Source organism: Athene noctua, chromosome 3 (assembly GCF_965140245.1).
Source record: "Athene noctua chromosome 3, bAthNoc1.hap1.1, whole genome shotgun sequence".
NCBI classification, from domain to species: Eukaryota; Metazoa; Chordata; class Aves; order Strigiformes; family Strigidae; genus Athene; species Athene noctua.
In genome coordinates, this window is record NC_134039.1 from 44,188,259 (window position 1) to 44,208,320 (window position 20,062).

At 36.5% G+C, this 20,062-nt stretch overlaps 1 protein-coding gene across 3 annotated transcripts in view; it reads right to left on the reverse strand.

Moving 5' to 3' along the window:
• The window catches only part of NAV3 (neuron navigator 3), a 270,447-nt gene that overhangs the window by 19,710 nt on the left and 230,675 nt on the right, over window positions 1-20,062 (reverse strand). Inside the window, exons 22-29 of one of the 3 annotated variants that reach the window (XM_074902824.1) lie at window positions 18,171-18,248; window positions 10,009-10,092; window positions 8,281-8,392; window positions 6,864-6,985; window positions 6,246-6,266; window positions 4,920-5,092; window positions 2,319-2,384; window positions 1,085-1,238 (exon numbers count right to left, since the gene is read on the reverse strand). In XM_074902824.1, coding sequence (XP_074758925.1) covers window positions 1,085-1,238; window positions 2,319-2,384; window positions 4,920-5,092; window positions 6,246-6,266; window positions 6,864-6,985; window positions 8,281-8,392; window positions 10,009-10,092; window positions 18,171-18,248 — 810 coding nt within the window. The remainder of the gene's footprint in view (window positions 1-1,084; window positions 1,239-2,318; window positions 2,385-4,919; window positions 5,093-6,245; window positions 6,267-6,863; window positions 6,986-8,280; window positions 8,393-10,008; window positions 10,093-18,170; window positions 18,249-20,062) is intronic. The other 2 variants (XM_074902825.1, XM_074902826.1) reach the window with 2 other exon arrangements.

Below are 20,062 nucleotides of genomic sequence, written 5' to 3' on the forward strand. Positions count from 1 at the left end.
AATTCAGTTGTGTAAATGTGGGTTTCCAGGGTCATTGTAAACAGTCTTCCATGGGTAGAATGCTAAACCTTTAAGTCCTGTGCAGATGAAAATACCTGAGGTTGGTTCAAAAGGTAATAGGTGCCTATGGTCTAACAATTTCACCCTCTATACCTATTTTAGGATGATTTTAAGATAGCTCTCTAGGCCCCACTGCTGTAGGACTAAAACTCAATTGACTACAATAGGAGTTTATCATCTAGCTCATACCTAGACATCTAAATGTCTCTGTCCTAGTCTCAAACTGAACCCCCACCCTATGGCCTTGATTCTGTTTCCCAAGTAGAGGTTTCTAGTGCCTTCGGGGATGTCCTAGGTATCTCACCTGTCATTCCAGAAGGACTCAGATCTACTGAAGGACCTATGTCATATTGTGTGGATGTTGTAGATACTTTAGGGCACTCAATGTGATACTAAACACTTGTATGTGGGTAACAGACCTGTGTCCCATAAAGCTCTATGATCCACTGAGGAACACTGCCATTCTTTCTGCATCCTTTCAGCCTTATGAAAGGGAAAGTTGTCTGATGAAAAATGTGTTCAGGAAGGATTTGGAGCAAAACAATGTAGTGAAATTTTAGTGATGCTGTATACAAGAATTTAGTTCAGTTTTACATTCTTTGCTTCGGCAAGCCATGAATGGGTTAGGAATCAGAAATGATGAGAGAGCATGCATATATATCCCCACCACCAACACAGCCTCAGGATTTAAAGCTCCGTAGAAATCACTTCTTGATCTGCTTGTCTGTAAGATTGTTTTCCCCAGTCATAGGGTTTAGTTAACAAATATCCTTTGGGCAGTGATTACAGTGATTATGTCTCCTTCCATACCCCTTAAACATATTTTAGGTATTAATATAAATGCTAAGAATGTCATTATTATGAAGTGAACACTTATCATACCCATCCTTTGGAAGTGCTTTTAATCTAGCAATTTATTTTGTATTGACAATTTTTTGGTACCTGAAACAAAGTACAGTGAAAGGAAAGACACCAGGCATTCCTTTGGTGAGCACCCCTGTCACCACTCAGCTACTGCACTAACCTGCATGCGGTTCATGGCTTCCCGAATCTGATCCAGATGGTGTGCAGAGCTGAGGGCTTCAAGACGAATGTCCGTTAATTTCAGCTCTTTCTCCCTCAGCTCACTCTTTAGCTGAAGAATAATTTCAGCCTCTGCCTCTGTACACTCACAGATCCTAAAGAGGAGCAGGAAAAGAGTTGCGAGATTAAAGGAAGGTTCTCCCCCAAAGCAATGTCATTACTAAATATCAAAGTACAGAAAATGCTTGCTGCTGCTGAAACCTATGAGTGAAGAAAGAATATCATAGAAACATAAAAAGGCTCAAATTGCAAATTAAAAAAGGAAAAAAACCCTCTCCAGGTGAAATAATCAGTTTATACCTCTACAGTTTAGTTAGATAGTTTACTATGGTAAAAAAATAGTTGTTAAAAACTTTGAGTGTGTATCACCCATTGGTTTTAGTTTGATTTTATATCTGCATCATTTATTTGGTGCAAATGTTATGATATACCTAAGTAACAACAGTTAGAAGTATGTTGATTAAACTGTACTACTGATATTTACTATCTGTTAGGTGTCAACAGTTTTCTCTGTTTTGAACAGTACACAAAGGGACAGTCCTTGACTTCATGATGTACAAGTTTTTGATCTGTAATGGTTTTGATTTGTGATGGTTGACTTTTTGCTGATAGTCTGTCATTTGGTAATGTAAGGTGTCTGAAATCATGCTGGTTGGTTTTGGTTTTTTTTCCTTCAAGACTTGATTAAAAGTAATCACCATGGGATTATTTTTCATGAGAATTAGTTTTAAGGAAAGAAACCATTATATTGTGAGAAAAGATCAAAACATCTCTGGCCCAGGGACCCACAGCTGTCCAGTTCTCATGTCAGATTGTTTTGCCTCTCTGTGTCATCATCAGACCTAGATCTGTTGCATAACAGAACCTTTAGAAAATAAAACACTGAATTTTGGCTACATAGTAACACTAAGCATTTTCAGTCAATTCACTCAAAGTTATTTGATCTTTATTACTGTCACTATAAAATGTTAATATTTGCAGAACAATTTAAATATGAAAAATATTTTATAGTAATAAGCATTATTATTGAGATTATTACTACTAATATGCAAACAAGAAACAGACGTCAATTTTTAATTGCCAGAATGCATGCAAACGCATTTTGGGGAAGAAGATGCAGCACTCTTCAGGTCAGCAGTTGGGTATACAACTCCATGCCCCACACTCAGTTTTACCGGGATCTATGCTTGTAGACCACGTGACCGTTTTGCCTTTTCTTTGGTGCCCAGACTAGAGATGACCTGCATACACACGTATTAGACAGATGCAATTGAAAGAAAGTAAAGGTAATGGTTTAGAACTATAGGACTCAGGTCAAGAAAATATTTAAAGAAAGCGTAAGCAAAGGGAAGATGAAGAAGTTCATGGCAAATAAAAAAATATGGCAAATTGAAGAAGGAAAATAATGAATATTATTCACACCATGCACCAATATTTTAAATGTGAGTAAAAATGAATAAAGACATATACTAGAATTTTTTCCCAATTATGATACAGTTTTTGGTTTGACCTGCCCATACCTATGCTAAACAAATAAGAAATGAAATTTTATTTACATGCATGTGTTATCTCATACAAAAATGTGGACAACTGGGAAGTCACCTATCTAATTGTTGGTTAATTTCTTAGTGGCTTTTTTGCAGTACATCTTGAGAAGGGATGGAAAAAAAGACCTTCACAAGCCACCTTTAAAGAAGATAAAAATGAAGCAGAAAGAGACTATAGTTGTGGAAGAAGCAGGAATAAGCTGTCTAGACTGGTAAAATAAACAGAATGAAAGCAGAAAGTATGAACTGAATTTTCTTTTGCAGATTCCAGAGCTCCTACAACTGTAAAATTATATAAGAAGATGAGACTTCATCAAAAGGAAGAAAAACAAAATGATAAGTTAGCATTCCTGAGCAGTCACAGAAAGAAACTCAGAAGCATGATGAGACTTCAGACAAAGGTTCAAAGTAGTAGAAAGAAAGAGTTTTACTTTTATTTTTGTTACAATATCAGGATTTTTAAATCAATAGGTTTCTTTGGGTAGAAGGAGTAAGAAGGAGATCATGACACAAGTCATGATCTTTGATCAGCGCCTGCTGACAATTATGAAAAGTCTTGAAGGTGACAGAAGTTTAAATTATGCAGTGGAAAACTGGGTCATTCGAAGAAAGTAACATTATCAGTATAACAGATAAAGAAATTAATCTAAATAAATATATTTTATGTGATCTCTCTGTGAAAGGGAAGGAGTCTATGTTATCCTGTATAGAAAGATCACAATAATAAAAAATTCAATAATATGATCAGAAAGATTAGTGTTTAAAAATGTTATGGGGGAATAACCAGAAGGCTGTGAACTGGACAGAGTTTAGGAAGTTAAGGCTCAGAGACCAAATAGCCATGGTAAGACCTTGAGATGAAAGACTAGATATGTAGTTTTGCCCTTGATAAATCCTGGGAACACCAGTACATCTACAGAGTAAGTCAGAGAGACAGAGAAAAAGGCAGGGTTGGTAGAAAGAAAACAGGATAAGGTTATGAGAGCAGATCTGTGAATCATGAGTAAATACTTTTGAAGAATAAAAGTGTTTTGTTTAAGTTCAGGCACTTTCTATTAAGACTTTTACTAGTGATTGTTAAATTGATAATAAATCAGACTCAAGGGCCCCCAAAATGTAGAAATCCTCCTCCCAAAACACATATATACCTGAAACCACAAAAATGTGATCTTCCTATAAAAAATCCCAACAAAACTAGAGATAGAGATGAGTTATTCCTCACTGGTCTGCACAGAATGTGAAGGGAGAAAAACATTTATTGTGTCAGGGTTTCTTTTGTGGGAATATTTGTTCTAAAACTCCTAAATGTAGTGTATGAAAATCATTAGAGTCTATAAAAAGTTAATCATAAAAGGCACCTAACCTAATGCAGGGAAATTTCATTCTAAAGCTCAGTAATCAATCACAAGGCTAGAATTCTCTGGGTGCTTTAAGGAAGAGTAGTTGTGACCCAATTATTCTCAATTAGGGCAAGGAAATTAAGGCTAGTGTCAGTAGTAAACATTCGTTGATTCAAAGAGGTTGATTTCCCCAAACTGCAGAATGAAAAAAATATTAGTTTGAAGAATATGAATGGGAGCTGAGAACTCTGTAAGAAGAATATATTAAATATCCAAAATAATGAAAAAATGGGGCAGTTTTTGACTGATGACTTATTCTCAGTCCTGAGACCTTAAAGATGGTGATTTGAATAAAAAATAAAAGTAAAATCACAGCAAAAAAAATCCAAGCTGATAAAAAAGGGGAAATAGTTTAAAAAAAACCGTTATAAATTAATAGCTACAAAGTAACTAAATTAATAACAGAAGGGATAACTATCTTGTAGAAATTCATAGCTACCTGGAAAATAAAATTACATTTTTAGTATGTCATGAAGAAAGGAAACTCTAGTATTTGGCCTTTACTAAGTGGATATGGTAAAGTTGTTAATGGTGCAGGGAGAGCACAACATAAGCTTTTAGATATGCATTTGGAAAGAAATTTATACTGCTAGATGATTGTGACTAAAGGCTGTGAAAGGAGGAGAGAATAACCTTAAGCAAGAGCTGCTGGAAAAATAGTGTGTAAATGGAATGAAGCTCATGAGAAATCTGGCAAATGGATGGGCATGAGATGAAAAGATCACGAATGCTGGCAATGATTTCTGAACTGAAAATGGCCACACTTGAGGAGCTCTGTTTGACAGTTCATCCTATTCGGGAAGAAAGGTTTGCTAAGAGAAAGACTTACGCAGAAGCTGACTGTGATGGTTTCATTGATGCTGTCCCACACTCTCCTGAGCTGTGGGGCAATTTGGGTGATGAAGGAAGAGAAGAGTCTGTCAGCTCTTCTATGTCCGAATGTGAGGAAGGAGGCTTGGTGGACTTCTTCTTTCCAAAGGCCTGTTTGAAAGAGCTTCTTAGCTGGAAAACAAACATAGAGCAAGATTATCTTCCTCGTCATGGCAATTTGTATGCAGCTCATGTTTCGAAGAGTTAGTTTGCAGATGCCATCCTAGCCACTGCCTGAGGTCAGTATACAGAAGCAAGGTATTAACATATGCAACACAGTATCTCTAAAAACATGATACAGTGCTTTATCTTGACTTTATTAATCCAGCGCAGCGCAAACGTAATGCTATGGAAAAAGTGCAGGATGGAGTGGTACGGCTATGGAAGAGGGGTGCTCATTTAAAACCATTAAGCCCCAGTGGAATCCCATTCCCATGGCATTCCCTTCAAGGGCTGGCTTTAAATAACCACATTGCATCTAGGTACAGGCAGAACCTGCTGTTCCTAAATGCTGAAATCAGAAGTCCAGTTTACTGGGTTTGCCAATTTACTTTCCCCATTAAAAATTTGAATGGCCAAACTATGTAAATGCTGTGGTTTGGATCACAAGTGAGAGGATTTAAGCTGGGACATGAGGCTTGCTTTGTTGTACTGCTGAGAAGAATGTTAGCTGAAAGGTATATACTCTTCGCTGCAGTTTCCTTTAGAGTAGTAAGATCTCTGAATGTACAAGCATTGCCTTTTCCCTCTAGAAGCTCTTATCCAGTATTAAAAAGGGACAGAATAGCCAAAGAGCCATTTATTTCAGGAGCCAAGATGACAGTTTTGTCTGCAGTGAATTTTAACGAGCCCATTCGTTGATACCTTTGTCTAAATACAGAAGTCATTAATCTTAGAAAAAATGTGGTTGTTTTTTGTTTTTGAGAAAGTTCTGATTAAAATCATATAGAACTCAACAACAAACTGGTTCCTCTATAAAAAATGAGGTATTCAAACACGTTATTTTCATTATATAATTGGACAGTGGGGAGTGTGACCACTAATCAGAGAAACATTAAGCCCTTCCCAGCTCATGATATCTAATGAGAAAGAAATGGATTTTGGCTACACTCCCCCTTTCTACAGTCTAAACTTTGAGATTAAAATGAGTAGAGACAAACTGAGAAGACATACAGGATAATCCGTTTTTAGAAGGTATAAGAGCCTACTGCCAAAATAAATAGCAATCATGCCAAGATAGGGTTTTTTATAGATGCATGCCAAATTTTCCATGGTTTATATTCACCTCACTTCCTCTAGAGTTCACCTTGCAGAAACATGAAAGAGTGTGGAATTACAAATCAAGGGAATGAAGGCTGATCAGTATTTTAAAACAAATGTTTAAGCAAGTAATATTTTTAAAACAACAAAAACATATTTTATTATTTACTGAAAGTATTTGATTAAACCCTTAACACTACGTGGTATTTCTGTGTTCCAGTTGACAAGCATCTTAATTTCTTTAAAAACCGTACTACTTTTACATGAGAATTTTTAACAGATTTCAACTCCCTTCATAGCTGGCTAACATATTTGAATCAAGCCTTTGACTCAAACTCCAACTGAAGAGAAATCAAACAGGGTTTCAATGTGGCCCAGAGATGGTTTTGATCACAACAGCTATTTTAAGTTTTTTGTTTTGGTTGGTTTATTTTTTTAAATTATCCTGACATGCAAATAAATGACTGCTGATGTTCAACAATTTTTAGTTTTCTGGTAGTGTCACAATATGGATACATGTGAGTTGCTTCATATCTGTCTGGCCCCACAAGAATACTGTAGATGAAATGGACCATTATGGTACTCAGGCATTAGGAAACAACACAATAGCTAAAAGACAGGTTTAAATCTGCTCAGCACTTACCCAGTTTTTCTTTTTCTTTTTCTTGGAGTCAGGGTCATTACCACTGCCAATGCTTGAATGGCTTGTAGCACTGTTGATGCTGGAAACACTTTCTGAAGAATGTTGCCTCCTTATACGTAAATCTAAAGAAAAGAAATTACTGTGAAATCCATCTCTGTTTCAATATAATAATCATTCTTGTATTTATGTAGCATGTCCCTCCACAACGGGAGCCTAAATGAACATAAATGGCATTGCTGCTTGCAGTGGCTCAGATTCAAGCTATTGCAGCTTGTAAGAAACCACATGGGGGTCAATGGGGATGCATATAAAATTAAGCTAACACTTCGGAGCTTCTCCAAACTGGGGCCTTGTTGGCATGAAGGCAATGACCCTGCACAGCAATCTATGCAGGCATAACCCCATAGTTAAGCAGCTTCTGTTAGAGACGGATTACTTGATTTATTACTATCACATGTACTATGGTTCTTTTTCTGAGGATTACAGGCACTACTTGTCTTGCAGAAGGCCTAATCAGCGTTCAGATGCTACCTTCTAATATATCATGATGGAAATAAGCAGCTAGGATTTCATTAAAATTGAATGAAACAAAATAACCAAGAAGTGGAGAATATTAGAAATGGTTGGTGAGGCATTTGAGTTTCAATTTCTTAAAAGTCTCTGATAACTCTATCTTAATCACTGGAAAATGTTCTTGCAGAACATACCCAGTAATACCAAGGGAAATTGCTTTTTAGATTATTTTTTACTTCCTAGAAGTTAGCCTTGCTATACTCAAGTCATGCAATGAAATCACCTTAAGGCAAACATGTAAATAATGGCCTCTTTAAAGAAAGATCAATGACACTCCCAAAAATGAATGCTGTTATTATTTCTTTTCTTCAATTCATTCCTTTGCTGTTGCTTATCAACAGGCACTTCTGAAGTATATATTTATCATGTGACATCTGCCTAACTGCAATGACATATTAATTCAGAATCTGGAATTCAAGATGCCCGCTTTCTTGCAGTCATTTAGCACCTTGTGAAGGAGGTGAGCTGTTGTCAGTTCATCTCTTTAACAGTGAGTTCACCAAATTTCAGAGCTACAACTTAAACTGGATTTCCAAGCTATAACCGTAAGACTTCACTAGTGTCTTGGGTGTACTTCAGTACACAACTGCAGTGACAGGGTTAATTCTTAACACCCAGCAATCAATTCCTGGCCACCCAGTTCTGAGAAGAGAAGGCTCCAGGAACTCTGACAAACAGGAAGCTTATTCAAGGTTTCCATCTCTGGAAATACAACAAGTATGCCTACCATGAACTGCAGAATGTGCTTGCCCTTGCAACAGAGTCCCCAAAAAAACAGAGAAGCAGTGACAGATTTTTTCAGGGGTGAAACTATGCAGTTATTTTAATAGCGACAAAAACATACCTTTGTGGGTATGATCGGGACCATTCAAGGCTCCTTGAATAGCAGCTTGTGCAGCAGAATTCTGGGCTTTCAGCATTTCAATGGTTTCCCTTAGCTCTATAAGCTCAGATTCCTGTGGGAAGAGCAAAGAGGTCTCAAAATATATGGCACAAGAACAATGTTTGTCTAGGCTAAAAAAATGACAAGATAAGAGTCGTCAAACTGAAGTTCATGGGACTGCTTGGGTGAACATAAGGGCAACAACTAAGCAGAATGCATATTTTCTCTCCAAAGATATTAAACTCAAGCAACATTCTTTTGTAGTTATTCTATATAAAGAGATCATGTTATTTTTAAGGAGAACAAAACATTTTAATAATGACTAATCTAAAAAAGGTCTCAATTGAATATTTATTATAAAGTTAAGAGAAACCCAACAATTTTATTGTGAAAGAGAATAAAACCATTTGAATTACACCCTTTAGCATGTGACGCTACTGTTTAATGGATGAATCTCAACCTAAATTTGTGTATTTTTCAAAAGATTTAACTTGCTAAACAAAAATTCAGTTGAAAAACCCCAGCAACTGTCCTGCAAGTTGAAGTAAAATTACTCAGCTTGAATGCAGGAAGTTCTGTATAAGAATGTACAGTCATTTTTAATTAAAAAGTAGGTTTTGTTATTTCTGTATTAAACCAGTCTTTCCAGCTTGTATTTATATAATGAGGATTAAAGGAATTTAACCTCAACAATAGAGAAAAGAAGAGAAGGAAAAGAACCTGTTCCACATCCTTTAGGAAATAAACTTAGAGATGATCTGTTTCAATGTCACTGCTTAACCTCTTCTGGAAAGAAAACCTTCTGAGGGAAATTATACTACTATATAGTCAAAAGTTTTGGTTTTGAGAAAATTCCACTGTGTTTTTTTGCTTAAGGTGAAAAAAAGAAAGCAGTGCAAATATTTCCTATCCAGTTCACAATGAGTTTCACCATATTTCATCTGTTGGTGCTCAACCAGACTGTGAAATGTTATTTTTATAGACAGCTACACTGAGTCCAGTGGTGACTAATATCCCACTTATATGCAGTTTCTCTCACAGCTTGGCTCAACAAGGCCTTTCTGTTTATAGGACACAGTTCAAAATGAGTAAGGACAGAAAGTTGCTGAAGTTCAATCCTGGAAGGTGTTAAGCACCCTCTTAATCCTGAGCTTGGTACAAAGGCTCACATTAAATTTACTACCTATCATCAGGTTTAGATTTTTTTCCCCAATAGTCAAAACATCACAGTTAAAGCCAAAACTGCTTACTCATGAATAGGATACCAAACCTGCATTAACTCTCTGAATGGACTAATTTTTCTCTATTTAAAGTTCTCCCCTTTCCATAATTCTATTATCCTGACAACGCTGTCAGGCTGGAATGAAGCACTCCAGCAGATTATGATCTGTCTTTGTTACAGGATCTTTCAGTACAGAATAAACCTACAGTTGCATATGTTTTAATTAAAATCTGGAAACTGAAGATTTTATCTTCAAACTATTCTAAGATATTGTCTGTGTAAACCTGATGCTGCACGGTTTTATTCTTCTGGAACTTTATGAAGATTTGATCACAATGGCCATTAAAGAAAGCTCTGTCTGTCTTATTGTCACAGCTGTCTCTATTTCCTTTCAGTGTTTTTTAAACAAAACTCTAATATAATCTGCTGACTTTTCCACATTAAAGCATCTGCTTTGGTAAACATACCTTTTGTTCAGCTGTCATTGTTAGACTTTGCAGTCGGCCAGTCATATTTCCCAAGCTTTTTTCAAAAGCTGCTACTAGATGAGCCTGTGAAAGAAACAGAAGACAATATTTGTCAATGGAACAATCTTCCCAGATCAATTTGTTTTTTAAAAATATTTTTTTCTTCCAAGCTCATAGAATCATAGAATGGTTTGCATTGGAAGGGCCTTAAAGACCATCTAATTCCAACACCCCTGCCATGGGCAGGGACATCTGTCGCTAGGCCAGGTTGCTTAAAGCCCCGTCCAACCTGGTCTTGAACACTTCCAGGGAGGGAGCATCCACCACAATTTCTCTGGGCAACGTGTTCCAGTGCCTCACCACCCTCACAGTGAAGAATTTCTTCCCCATATCTAATTTAAATCTATGCTCTTTCAGTTTAAAGCCATGACCCCTTGTCCTATCCCTACACTCCCTGAAAAAGAGTCCCTCCCCATCTTTCCTGTAGGCCCCCTTTAAGTACTGGAAGGCCGCTATAAGGTCTTCCTGGAGCCTTCTCTTCTCCAGGATGAACAACCCCAGCTCTCTCAGCCTGTCCTCATAAGGGAGGTGCTCCAGCCCCCCGATCATCTTCATGGTTCTCCTCTGGACTTGCTCCAACAGGACCATGCCTTTCTTATGTTGGGGGCCCCAGAGCTGAATGCAGCTCTTTTCTACTAGTTTTAAACTTAGACTGAGATAACTTGGATAGGTAAAGCAGTCAAGTGAGCCCAGTGTTCCTCAGGCTTCTTTAGCTCCCAAGGAGATTAGCTTGGGTATCTCTGCCTGGAAATGAATTAAGGATTTAATGCCCTCATTTGAGTTTACTGATATATTGTCCAAAAGAAGTCTGATCCCAAATAAAAGTCCAGGAACAATTATTTTCAATTACTGAACACTTCAAAACAGGAATTCAAATACTTTATCTTAAAAGGTAAGTTTTAACCTTACAAATAAAACACTCCAAAGGAATCCTGATACTCTTAACAAAAAATATCACAGTTAGTTTTATAAAAGGTCATTACTTAGCCTATTTGTCTTATGTTGATTACATATATGTGTGTGTTGTGTGTATAAAAGTAATAAACCCCATATAAAATAAAAATATATTATTTAAATGTGTGCAAATGTATATATAAAAGACAATATTGAAAATTGGAAGTTCTACTTCTCAATAAGAAAAGCAGTAAAGTTGAAACTGATTAAAAGATTAAAAAAAAAAAAAGCTTAATTTTATTTTCTGACAACAGTCATCCTGTAGTCTATGGAAGCAAAACTTATACAAACAATACATCAACTCTTCATTGGTTTTAACTGACATGGAGCTTTGTTGGCAGAGAATAACAAGTGGTCATAAAGAAACCTACAAACTAAACCAGTTTGTACAGCCAAGGGAAAGTGGGAATTTAATCTTTATTAAATTCCACACAATTCCATCCACTCCTCTCACGACACCAAATAGTAAAAGCAGAAGGAAATACTTATTTTTTCCTTATCATCTCAAAAGTGGTAATAGGCAAAGTTTTCAAACATAGGCACTACAATACACTTGGAAACATAACTCACAAACAATATCTTTACATGCACAAATGTATTAACTGAGCTTTTTCACTGTGAAAATTTATTTTTTACTATAGCGGTACAGGCACACACTTTAATAATTACTTACATATTAAAAATATCCAGCTGAATGTATCATGTTTTAATTCCAAAGATGATGACCAGTGACCCAGAACACAGTCAGAGACAACTACCACAGAATTATAATCAAATGTCTCTATGACATGGGTTTAACAGGAAACTAATGGAGCTCAGTGTTCCCTGCCTCATAAAAAAAATCTATGGCTTGGCTGATGGCCCATGGTTCTGCTTTACCATGAGAATAACAATGGGGACTAAGGGCTTGAAAAGAGGAATAATTTGCTTAATTATGCATTGCTTTTGTCCATTTCTCACAATTAGACTGTGATAACCACAGTCCTTTGGTACCTAACTATTTATATTTGTGCATAGTGTTTTCCTATTCCATAGCTACAACTTCAGCTTGTATTGTACATGAATAAACCACAAGGAACTTATATGAAAATTAAGGAACAAATAGGAAAAGTAAAAACTAATGTCATCAAAGGTCACTGAAACTATTAAGTTATTGTCTGATAGTTTTTAGAGAAAGACAGCCATGTCACAACTATGGATCCTTAATAAAATCCAGCCTGTGATAGAGTACATTACCTTCTTGGAGTAGCACACTAAAATTTTTGCATCATAGATGTAATTGGATCAATATGACGGATCCTTCCTGACTCATTTGAGATAATGATTTGCTAATAATAAACAAACATAATTCAAAGGCCCATCAACTAAAAACTATTCAACGAAAATCTTTCAATTGCATTGTTCATTACTTTAAATATTTATTACAGCACACTCTTCTATGAAATACAAAGTATCGGTTTAACATTCAGAGTAATAAACTGTGCTGCCTTTCCCCATGGTAGCAAATATTTATTTATTCAGAAGTCTAGGGAAATCTTACACAGATTTGTCCCAAAAGACATACTATGTAACAAAATAAGAAAAGTTACTTTGAAAAAGGCTAAATTATCAGTATATTTGTACGTGTGTGGAAGCATGCAAGCATGCATAAAACATATGTATGTATGGCCATTTAAGATCAGACTTTTCATATAAATAGTTAAATGCAACATAATTCAGAAAACAATAGATAGAGAAGTAACTGTGACTTTAAAAATACTCATTAGAAATTAAAACTTGTAATTAGAAATATTTTTAACCTTATAAATTTAGTAGTAGATTTTGATTGGATTGGTAATCCTCAATTTCTGAGGATTGTTTACTTTAGCCAAAAGAATCAATTATTTCATTCTCGTAAAAACATGAGAAATAGAATTATTTTTAAAGTTACAGTCAATTCCTCACACCTTAGAAATCTGTATTAAGATTCAGTAGTTTCATTCATGGCATACATCATTTGAATACAATACAAGATAGCCCAAATACTGGATGTTCTTTACATACCACTTATTATAAAGTAAAAATATAACTTCACAATTGAATGCAGCACTTCTACTTGGAAGTATATATACTGGAATTAGAATTAAGTAACTGGACATTACTGGAAGTATGCCTACAGCAAAATATATCCATCTTTAACATGATATACATATTATATACACAGATGATGTACAGCTCTCAATCTGTAGATCCATCACATACAGATTAATTTTGATTTCTAGTAACATGAAATTTCCATTGAAAATAGTCAGAGATATATTCTCAGGGAATTACTTCAGTGCTAAGATGACAGATTTGATTTTAAACATTTCCTTCTTAGTAAACGATCCCAGCCAGCCAAACCCCAAATACCTCAGCTGTTAAGTTTACAGCTCATCCTAAACAATATTAGTACATCCAAAGACTCTCTGCTGGCACACTTTGCAGTTTGACCTGCAGTGTTCATGTTTTATAAAACAAACGCAAATAAATAAATTTCCTCCCACCTGACACGGCTGAATCAAAGGAGGTGTGAGAGGCCAGAAGGGATCGGGCTGATTGCAAGAAGCAACTGTACATCTGGTGAACTTTTCTGTTCGCCGCCTGCTATTATCTTGTTGTTTGGCTGTAGGATAGTGGTTCAGAGCTGGCCAAACAAGAGTATTAGCCAGTGAACCCCCTCCGCTTTCTACTGGCATCCTGGGTATACTACAGTTTGCAAGCATGCACACTTCAGCTTTATACAGTACAAAGCACTGATCAAAGTCCCTCTGAACAGGCTGGGTTCAGGCTGCTTGCTGGAATTTGAGCCCTTGTCAGTCACATAGGAAGTCTGCTGGTTGGACAGTTTCTGCACTGAAAACAGGCCCTTTCTTAATTAGTACTGAGATTTGCCCTTCAGCAACATCGAAAAAGGCACCAGAGGAAATGCCAGAATCTCAGAAAAAAACTGTAAATTAAGTATCCAAACAACAGCTGGGCCCTGATTGAATTTAATAATATGCAGGCAAAACACTTTGGGGTTAATCAAATGAAATAAACTGCTGAAATTAAGCATAGTACTTGAGTCCAGCCAACAAAATCTGAATAATAAATGAAACCAAATAAGAAAAGTCTTAGCAGAGTTTTCCAAAATACCTGAGAAATGCGGTAACTTCCGGTTGACAGATTTTGATATAAAATCATATATCAAGCAAAGACTTGATGACATAGGTCAAATTTCATCCTGACAGTCTTCTAATGACACATATACTACTGTCACTAACAGTCATCTGTGGTGAAACAAGTAAAGACATGAATAGTGTTGAGATGCACAAGATGCTCTTTTTTCCACTCACATACAATAATCTTGCTCAGTTCTACAAAGGGAAGTGGTTAGAACAAATTCAAACTTGAGACGAACTGTGAGGGAACAAGATTTCTGGCTATTAATAGTTTCCTTCTCCAGACCACTGTGAGGAAAAAAAGTGTTGTCTATTTACAGACACTGTAAGTATGGAAATTTGGAGGAGCTTAGGACTAAGGCTAGCATGAATGCATTTATAGCAAAGGCATCAGAAAGGACTGAATAATTTTCTGGTCAGCAAAGACACCACAGAAGATGTTCTGTTCATACAGTTCTCTGCCTGCCAGAGATGGATGTATCTACAAAAAACATAGGCAGTGATCAAACTTTTTTCTGCACTAGACTTACTGTTGGTTCAGGTTTTAGCCTACTGGTGAGCAAACATGACTCAAAATGTAGGTCACAGTAATATTATCCATTTAAAGAGTAAAACATGGTTTTGATTTCTTCTCTGAGGATAAATTCCATCTTTTGTGATTAGGACTATTTCTCCTTTCAATGCTAGGGGCTGGTAAAATATGTTTCTTAGATAAGGAGATAAATGATAAATGAATACATGCAAGTAAAGCATTGCTAAGACAGTATGAGTTCATGAAAATTAGAAGCTCATCTGGGATTTTCATAAGTTTGTCAAACTAAATCAAGTATTTCTTAGTTACTGTCATAATTTTTATGAAAAGTATATAAGCGCTGGCATTTAAATATCAATTCTGTAACTAGATTAAATTTCAAAGGCCATACCACAATTAAAAGGTCTGTACGCTCTGTTTTCAAACTGGATTTTATTCCTGATATTTAAGTTATACTTCATAGAATTGATATACATAAAGTGCTCAAAGGACTGGCAGTATTAGTACCAACACATCTTTTAAGTGGTCTCTTTTGATCCTTTGGACTTATTTAAAAGTGTTTTTTTAATGCTTTAAATTGTCTGTACCAGAAATATCAGAGACTGAACTCATAGCCAGGCTTGTTGTGAAGTACTTTTCAGTTTTTGGTTTTGTAAAGTATGTATCTCATGACAGGATCCCAAAAAATATTTACTTATAATATCTAGTAATATCTACTCTCCTTTTAAGATTATATTCACTGTGAAGGTGTCCAAATCCCTTGTTCATGCCTGGAGAATTTGAAGCCTCTACGTTTCATGCTCCTGACGAGTTTAATTTTGAGGGAATTTCCACATGTTGGGGATTTGGAGAAAGGAAAGATTTTTCTGGTACCGTTTAAAAACCCCATGTGCTAGAAGGATCAGCTTTAGGGTTGCTTATAGGTTTAGAGTTTAAAGAGCATCTCCATGGGGATGGATTAGAAGGTGAGTGATACAGTCAAAAGAATGTGAATAAATTAACCTTCATACAACATATGGCATGCATGCACATAAATATATGCATACAAGTACATACAGATTTACAAATGTGGTACTTCTGGATAGGCAAAACCGGATGCACATGTATATATTTTTAAACTGCCCTGTTGAAAATGTTACCCTTCTAATTATATCAGTAGAAAAGCTATGGGCATTCTTACTAGAGACCAGATCCCCAGCCAATACATTGTGTGTTATACAGATTAAATGCAACTTATTTCTCACTGATGCAGCAGAATTAGTTTGAGTGAAAACCAATCCAAAATGTAACGATCCATTTTTAGCTTGACTCAGTTTCTTTGAAATATGACTTTGAAAATTTGCCTGAAATAGGTACTGTTATTAAAAACCAGTCTGTACGGTGCTTACTCCACACAAAGGAACACTGGCCAGAGATATAGTCAATGACTTCTAAATAATGCTGGGAAGAGATGGGACACAATTTGCCCAGATGAACTGAGCAATAGCCTCATTGCCTCAGCTGCAGAAGATAACACCCTGCCATCCTCACTCTATTGCACCTGTTGCTATATTATAGGCTATGGCATTGCTGGGATGACTGGAAAAGCATGGAGAATAAATAGACTAATCTTTCAACTCTCCCTTTCAAGACACAAGCAGGAAGGAATATGCTGATGTTTTCCATTCAGAGCTAGCAGAAGGTGAGAAGGGCAAATCACTTTTCTGCCCATAAAGTGAGGAATGGTACCAGAAGCATGAGTTATCACCATCAGAGCGGCTCCCATACCAGCTCTAGTACAGACACTTGAGCACAAGCCCACCACAGGCAAACAATTTAGTCTTACTGATGTGATACCACTGCTCAGAATCCCAGAATAGTTTGGGTTGGGTGGGACCTTTAAAGATCATCTAGTCCAACCACCTGGCTATGGGCAGGGACATCTTTCACTAGTTTGGGGGCTTGCAGGAATCAAGCTAACTCTTCTGGATAACACCAGCTGCTGCTGTGTGGGCATTAACAGGGTGGATGTGGGGATGTCTGTGATTGTGCTGTGTCACAGCCCACCTCCCTGTGATCCCCCCTGCAAGGCAGAACTGCTGCACCCTGCATCTTGGTGGAAAGAAAAGTGCCCTGTGTCATTTAGTAAACATGACTATCCGAGGCATGCTGGCGTAGCTCTTCTGACCTCTCAGTGTTGGTTTTAGTTTGTTACTCTCAGGATGGGTGAGTGAAGACTGCCCAACCTGGTGAAGCTGAAGATCAGTGTCTAAAATATATGAGTGAAGGAACCCCATACTTAGGCTAGGCATGCTGGCTAAAAATTCCCAAATGAATAACCCAACTCAGAATCTTTTGAATTTACAAACACTGTAGGAGTCCAATATTGTCTGCTTCACTAGCTCATTCTCAGAACTCAGAGCAGAGTGGCAGCCCATACCACTACAGAGGTACAACTACCCACAGCTGTTCTGCATCCACCTGAACAGAAAGTGTTGAGTCGCTCTTCCACATTTTCACATGTGGCAGTCCTAAGAGAACAAGCAGCTTTCACACAGCTAGAGATTATTTTCTCACAACATGAACACAGTATTACTTCACCAACTAAAAGAATTTCCTGAAAATAATGACAATATTTATAAATCTAAATCAGTACTCCTACATTTCAAAGAAAGGCACTCTATAGGTTGCCGAAGACATCATGAAACTGCTTTTTTGAAATTTAAAATGATACTCTCTTGTAACTTCATCTAAACTTTTCTTGGGAATGGTAACTATAGTTATATCCTGAATTGCATTTAAAAATCACTATACAACAGATTGTTCAGTAACTATCCAGTAACTTCATCTGAAACCATTGTAACCAGACAGGACTGTAGCTCACATTCCCTATCTGATATTATTTTCTGATAACATGTTCAATAACTCATATTACCAGAGTATGACAACTGGAAGGAACACCAGGGAGCTCTGTGAAATAGCCCAGTTTTCATTAGTTATATACCAGCACAATTACTGCAGCATATGAATTCTATATACAATTGTATACTGTGCTTCCCTCCACATCTATCTGTGTTTTTCAGGGTTTATCTTTGTGAAATGAAATGATAACAAATTGTATCAGAATATGCAATTTATGCCCTTTCTTTGGTTGTGTCTCCTTCTTACTTTTAGGCTTTTTTAAAATTGATTCTGAGGAAAGAGTGAAACTGAACTGGATAGGACATTTGTCACATCTAAAGTGTTGAAACTCTCCATTTCCACTGTGTTTGATTACAAGATTTCTTCTGCTTGAAGCTGACACAAAATGGACCTTTAATGAAATAAATTATTTGAAAAACATCAAAATAAATAAATAGTAAAGTCTCCAAGACCATGTGTTGAGTAAGAGCTATTAAGCCTGTCTGATAATATATTCTTTGATACTGTTTATGATCACAAGTAAAGATACATACATTTGCTGAAAGTTGAGATGTAAGGGTAGCAACTTTCTCTTGTGATGCAACCAGCTCTCTCCGTAGTTTCTGAATTTGCTAGAAAAAACCAAGACTGCTGTCAGTATTTCAACAATTTCCTTCTGTTGTGGTTTTTTGTTTGTTTGTTTTCTTAATGGATCATTAACAGGTTTACAATGTCTTAGTTTCACATTTTAATCTCAGAATTATTCAGAAATACAAATTATTAAAAGTTGGCACTTAGGGTTGTTCCAAATGTTTTCTTGCACTTAACCAGTATATGAGCTAGGACCCCAGTTAAGGGAGCACATATGGGCAAATGCTTAATTACTTCATATGTACAATCCTCTGTTTGGACATGTAAATGTCATGGTTTTTTACCAAACCCTGTAAATTACAAACATATCCTTAGTGCAGTCAAGGATAGCAGCCCGTCATGAGGCCTGAGATTATGAAACGTGAATGAATTTGGGTGAGGTTTGCTGTGCCTGACTGTAGACATAATGCAACCAACATATGTTAAATGTCTACATTAGATTCAGATAAAGTGCCAAAAAGTACTCCCCTGCTGTCTGGCATGAAGAAGGCTTTGATGACTACCTCAGACACAGACTTTTGCTTCATGGGTGTCTAAAATTAGATGAGGTACAGTAATAATTTTTTTCTCTAACACAATACTTCCTACAGTCCCTATGATTCAAACGTGCAGCTTCTTTAAATGTTACATACTATTAAAAAACTTTTTTGCCAATTTAAAATAAATGTAGCTTTAAATGTGCTTGTTGACATGAAAATAAACTTAATTCAAGGCTCCTGTATCCTTTAACAAAAAGCAGAATCCTAAAGAAAAAAATTTGTTTACACTTCAGCTAGGATAGATATCTAGCATGAAGCTTGCACATAATTTTAAGCTCATTGAACCCTATTTGAAATCTTATAGGGACTCCGGGCATTGCATTGAACTTAAGCACAGCATGGATTTTCACTCTGAAACTTTTTTCATATTCACACATAAAAGAAGTTATTCCAGACTAGAGAAGTAAAATGCATAGAAGTAGCCTAGGAAATGGAGCACATAGCCCCCAACAGGGAATACTGCACGAGCTTTAAGAATGAACAAGTTCCTGTACATCTATGATATAAAAATAGCTAGGTCATTTACAGTAGCTCAGAGCAAAGGAGGCAGATTATTGAGCTGTTCTCCATCCTGGGCTGTCACTTTTCTTTTTTGAAGTTTTCTCTTTGGTTTTTAGTAGGAATTATTTGGCCTTCCTGCTTAAGCTACACTTTCACCATATTCCTGCAACTATACAAAGGTAGTTCTCATGAAGTGCTGTTCAAAATCTCCTGCAAGAGCATCACAAAGCAGACCCAGATACTGAGAAAACATCATGTAGAGATATACAGGAAACAAATGTTGTTTCACCTCTATATACAGCCTTATACAAAGGGCAATGAAATGAGGAATTGTCATTTACACTACTGAGCTCTGGCATGCTTCTTTAGCTACTTTGCTTTAACTTTCAGAAAAAGAAACTGAGAAAATTCAGGTAGAAATTATATTGAAATATACCACGGCAAGTAAGGAAGAATATGTTTATTTGTTCAACTTCCTCAAAATATCTTTTAGTTGGCTTTTCTGATTAGTATGGTAAAAATAGGAGCAGCATAAATGCAGGAGTTGGAAGGCATGTAGCTCTGTGAAGTGGAAGTGCCCCCCTTGGTGCTGCATTTTATTACTGTTACTCCTTGGTGCCCTTTTAATGCAACCAGGACTTCATTCTGAGAAAGGCTGTAATTGTATCCAGCTGCTGACCCAAGCTTGTCACCCATTCTTTTACACTGTGAGGAGAAAGAAGCTGTTTTCCATGTCAGATTTGATTTATATCTGA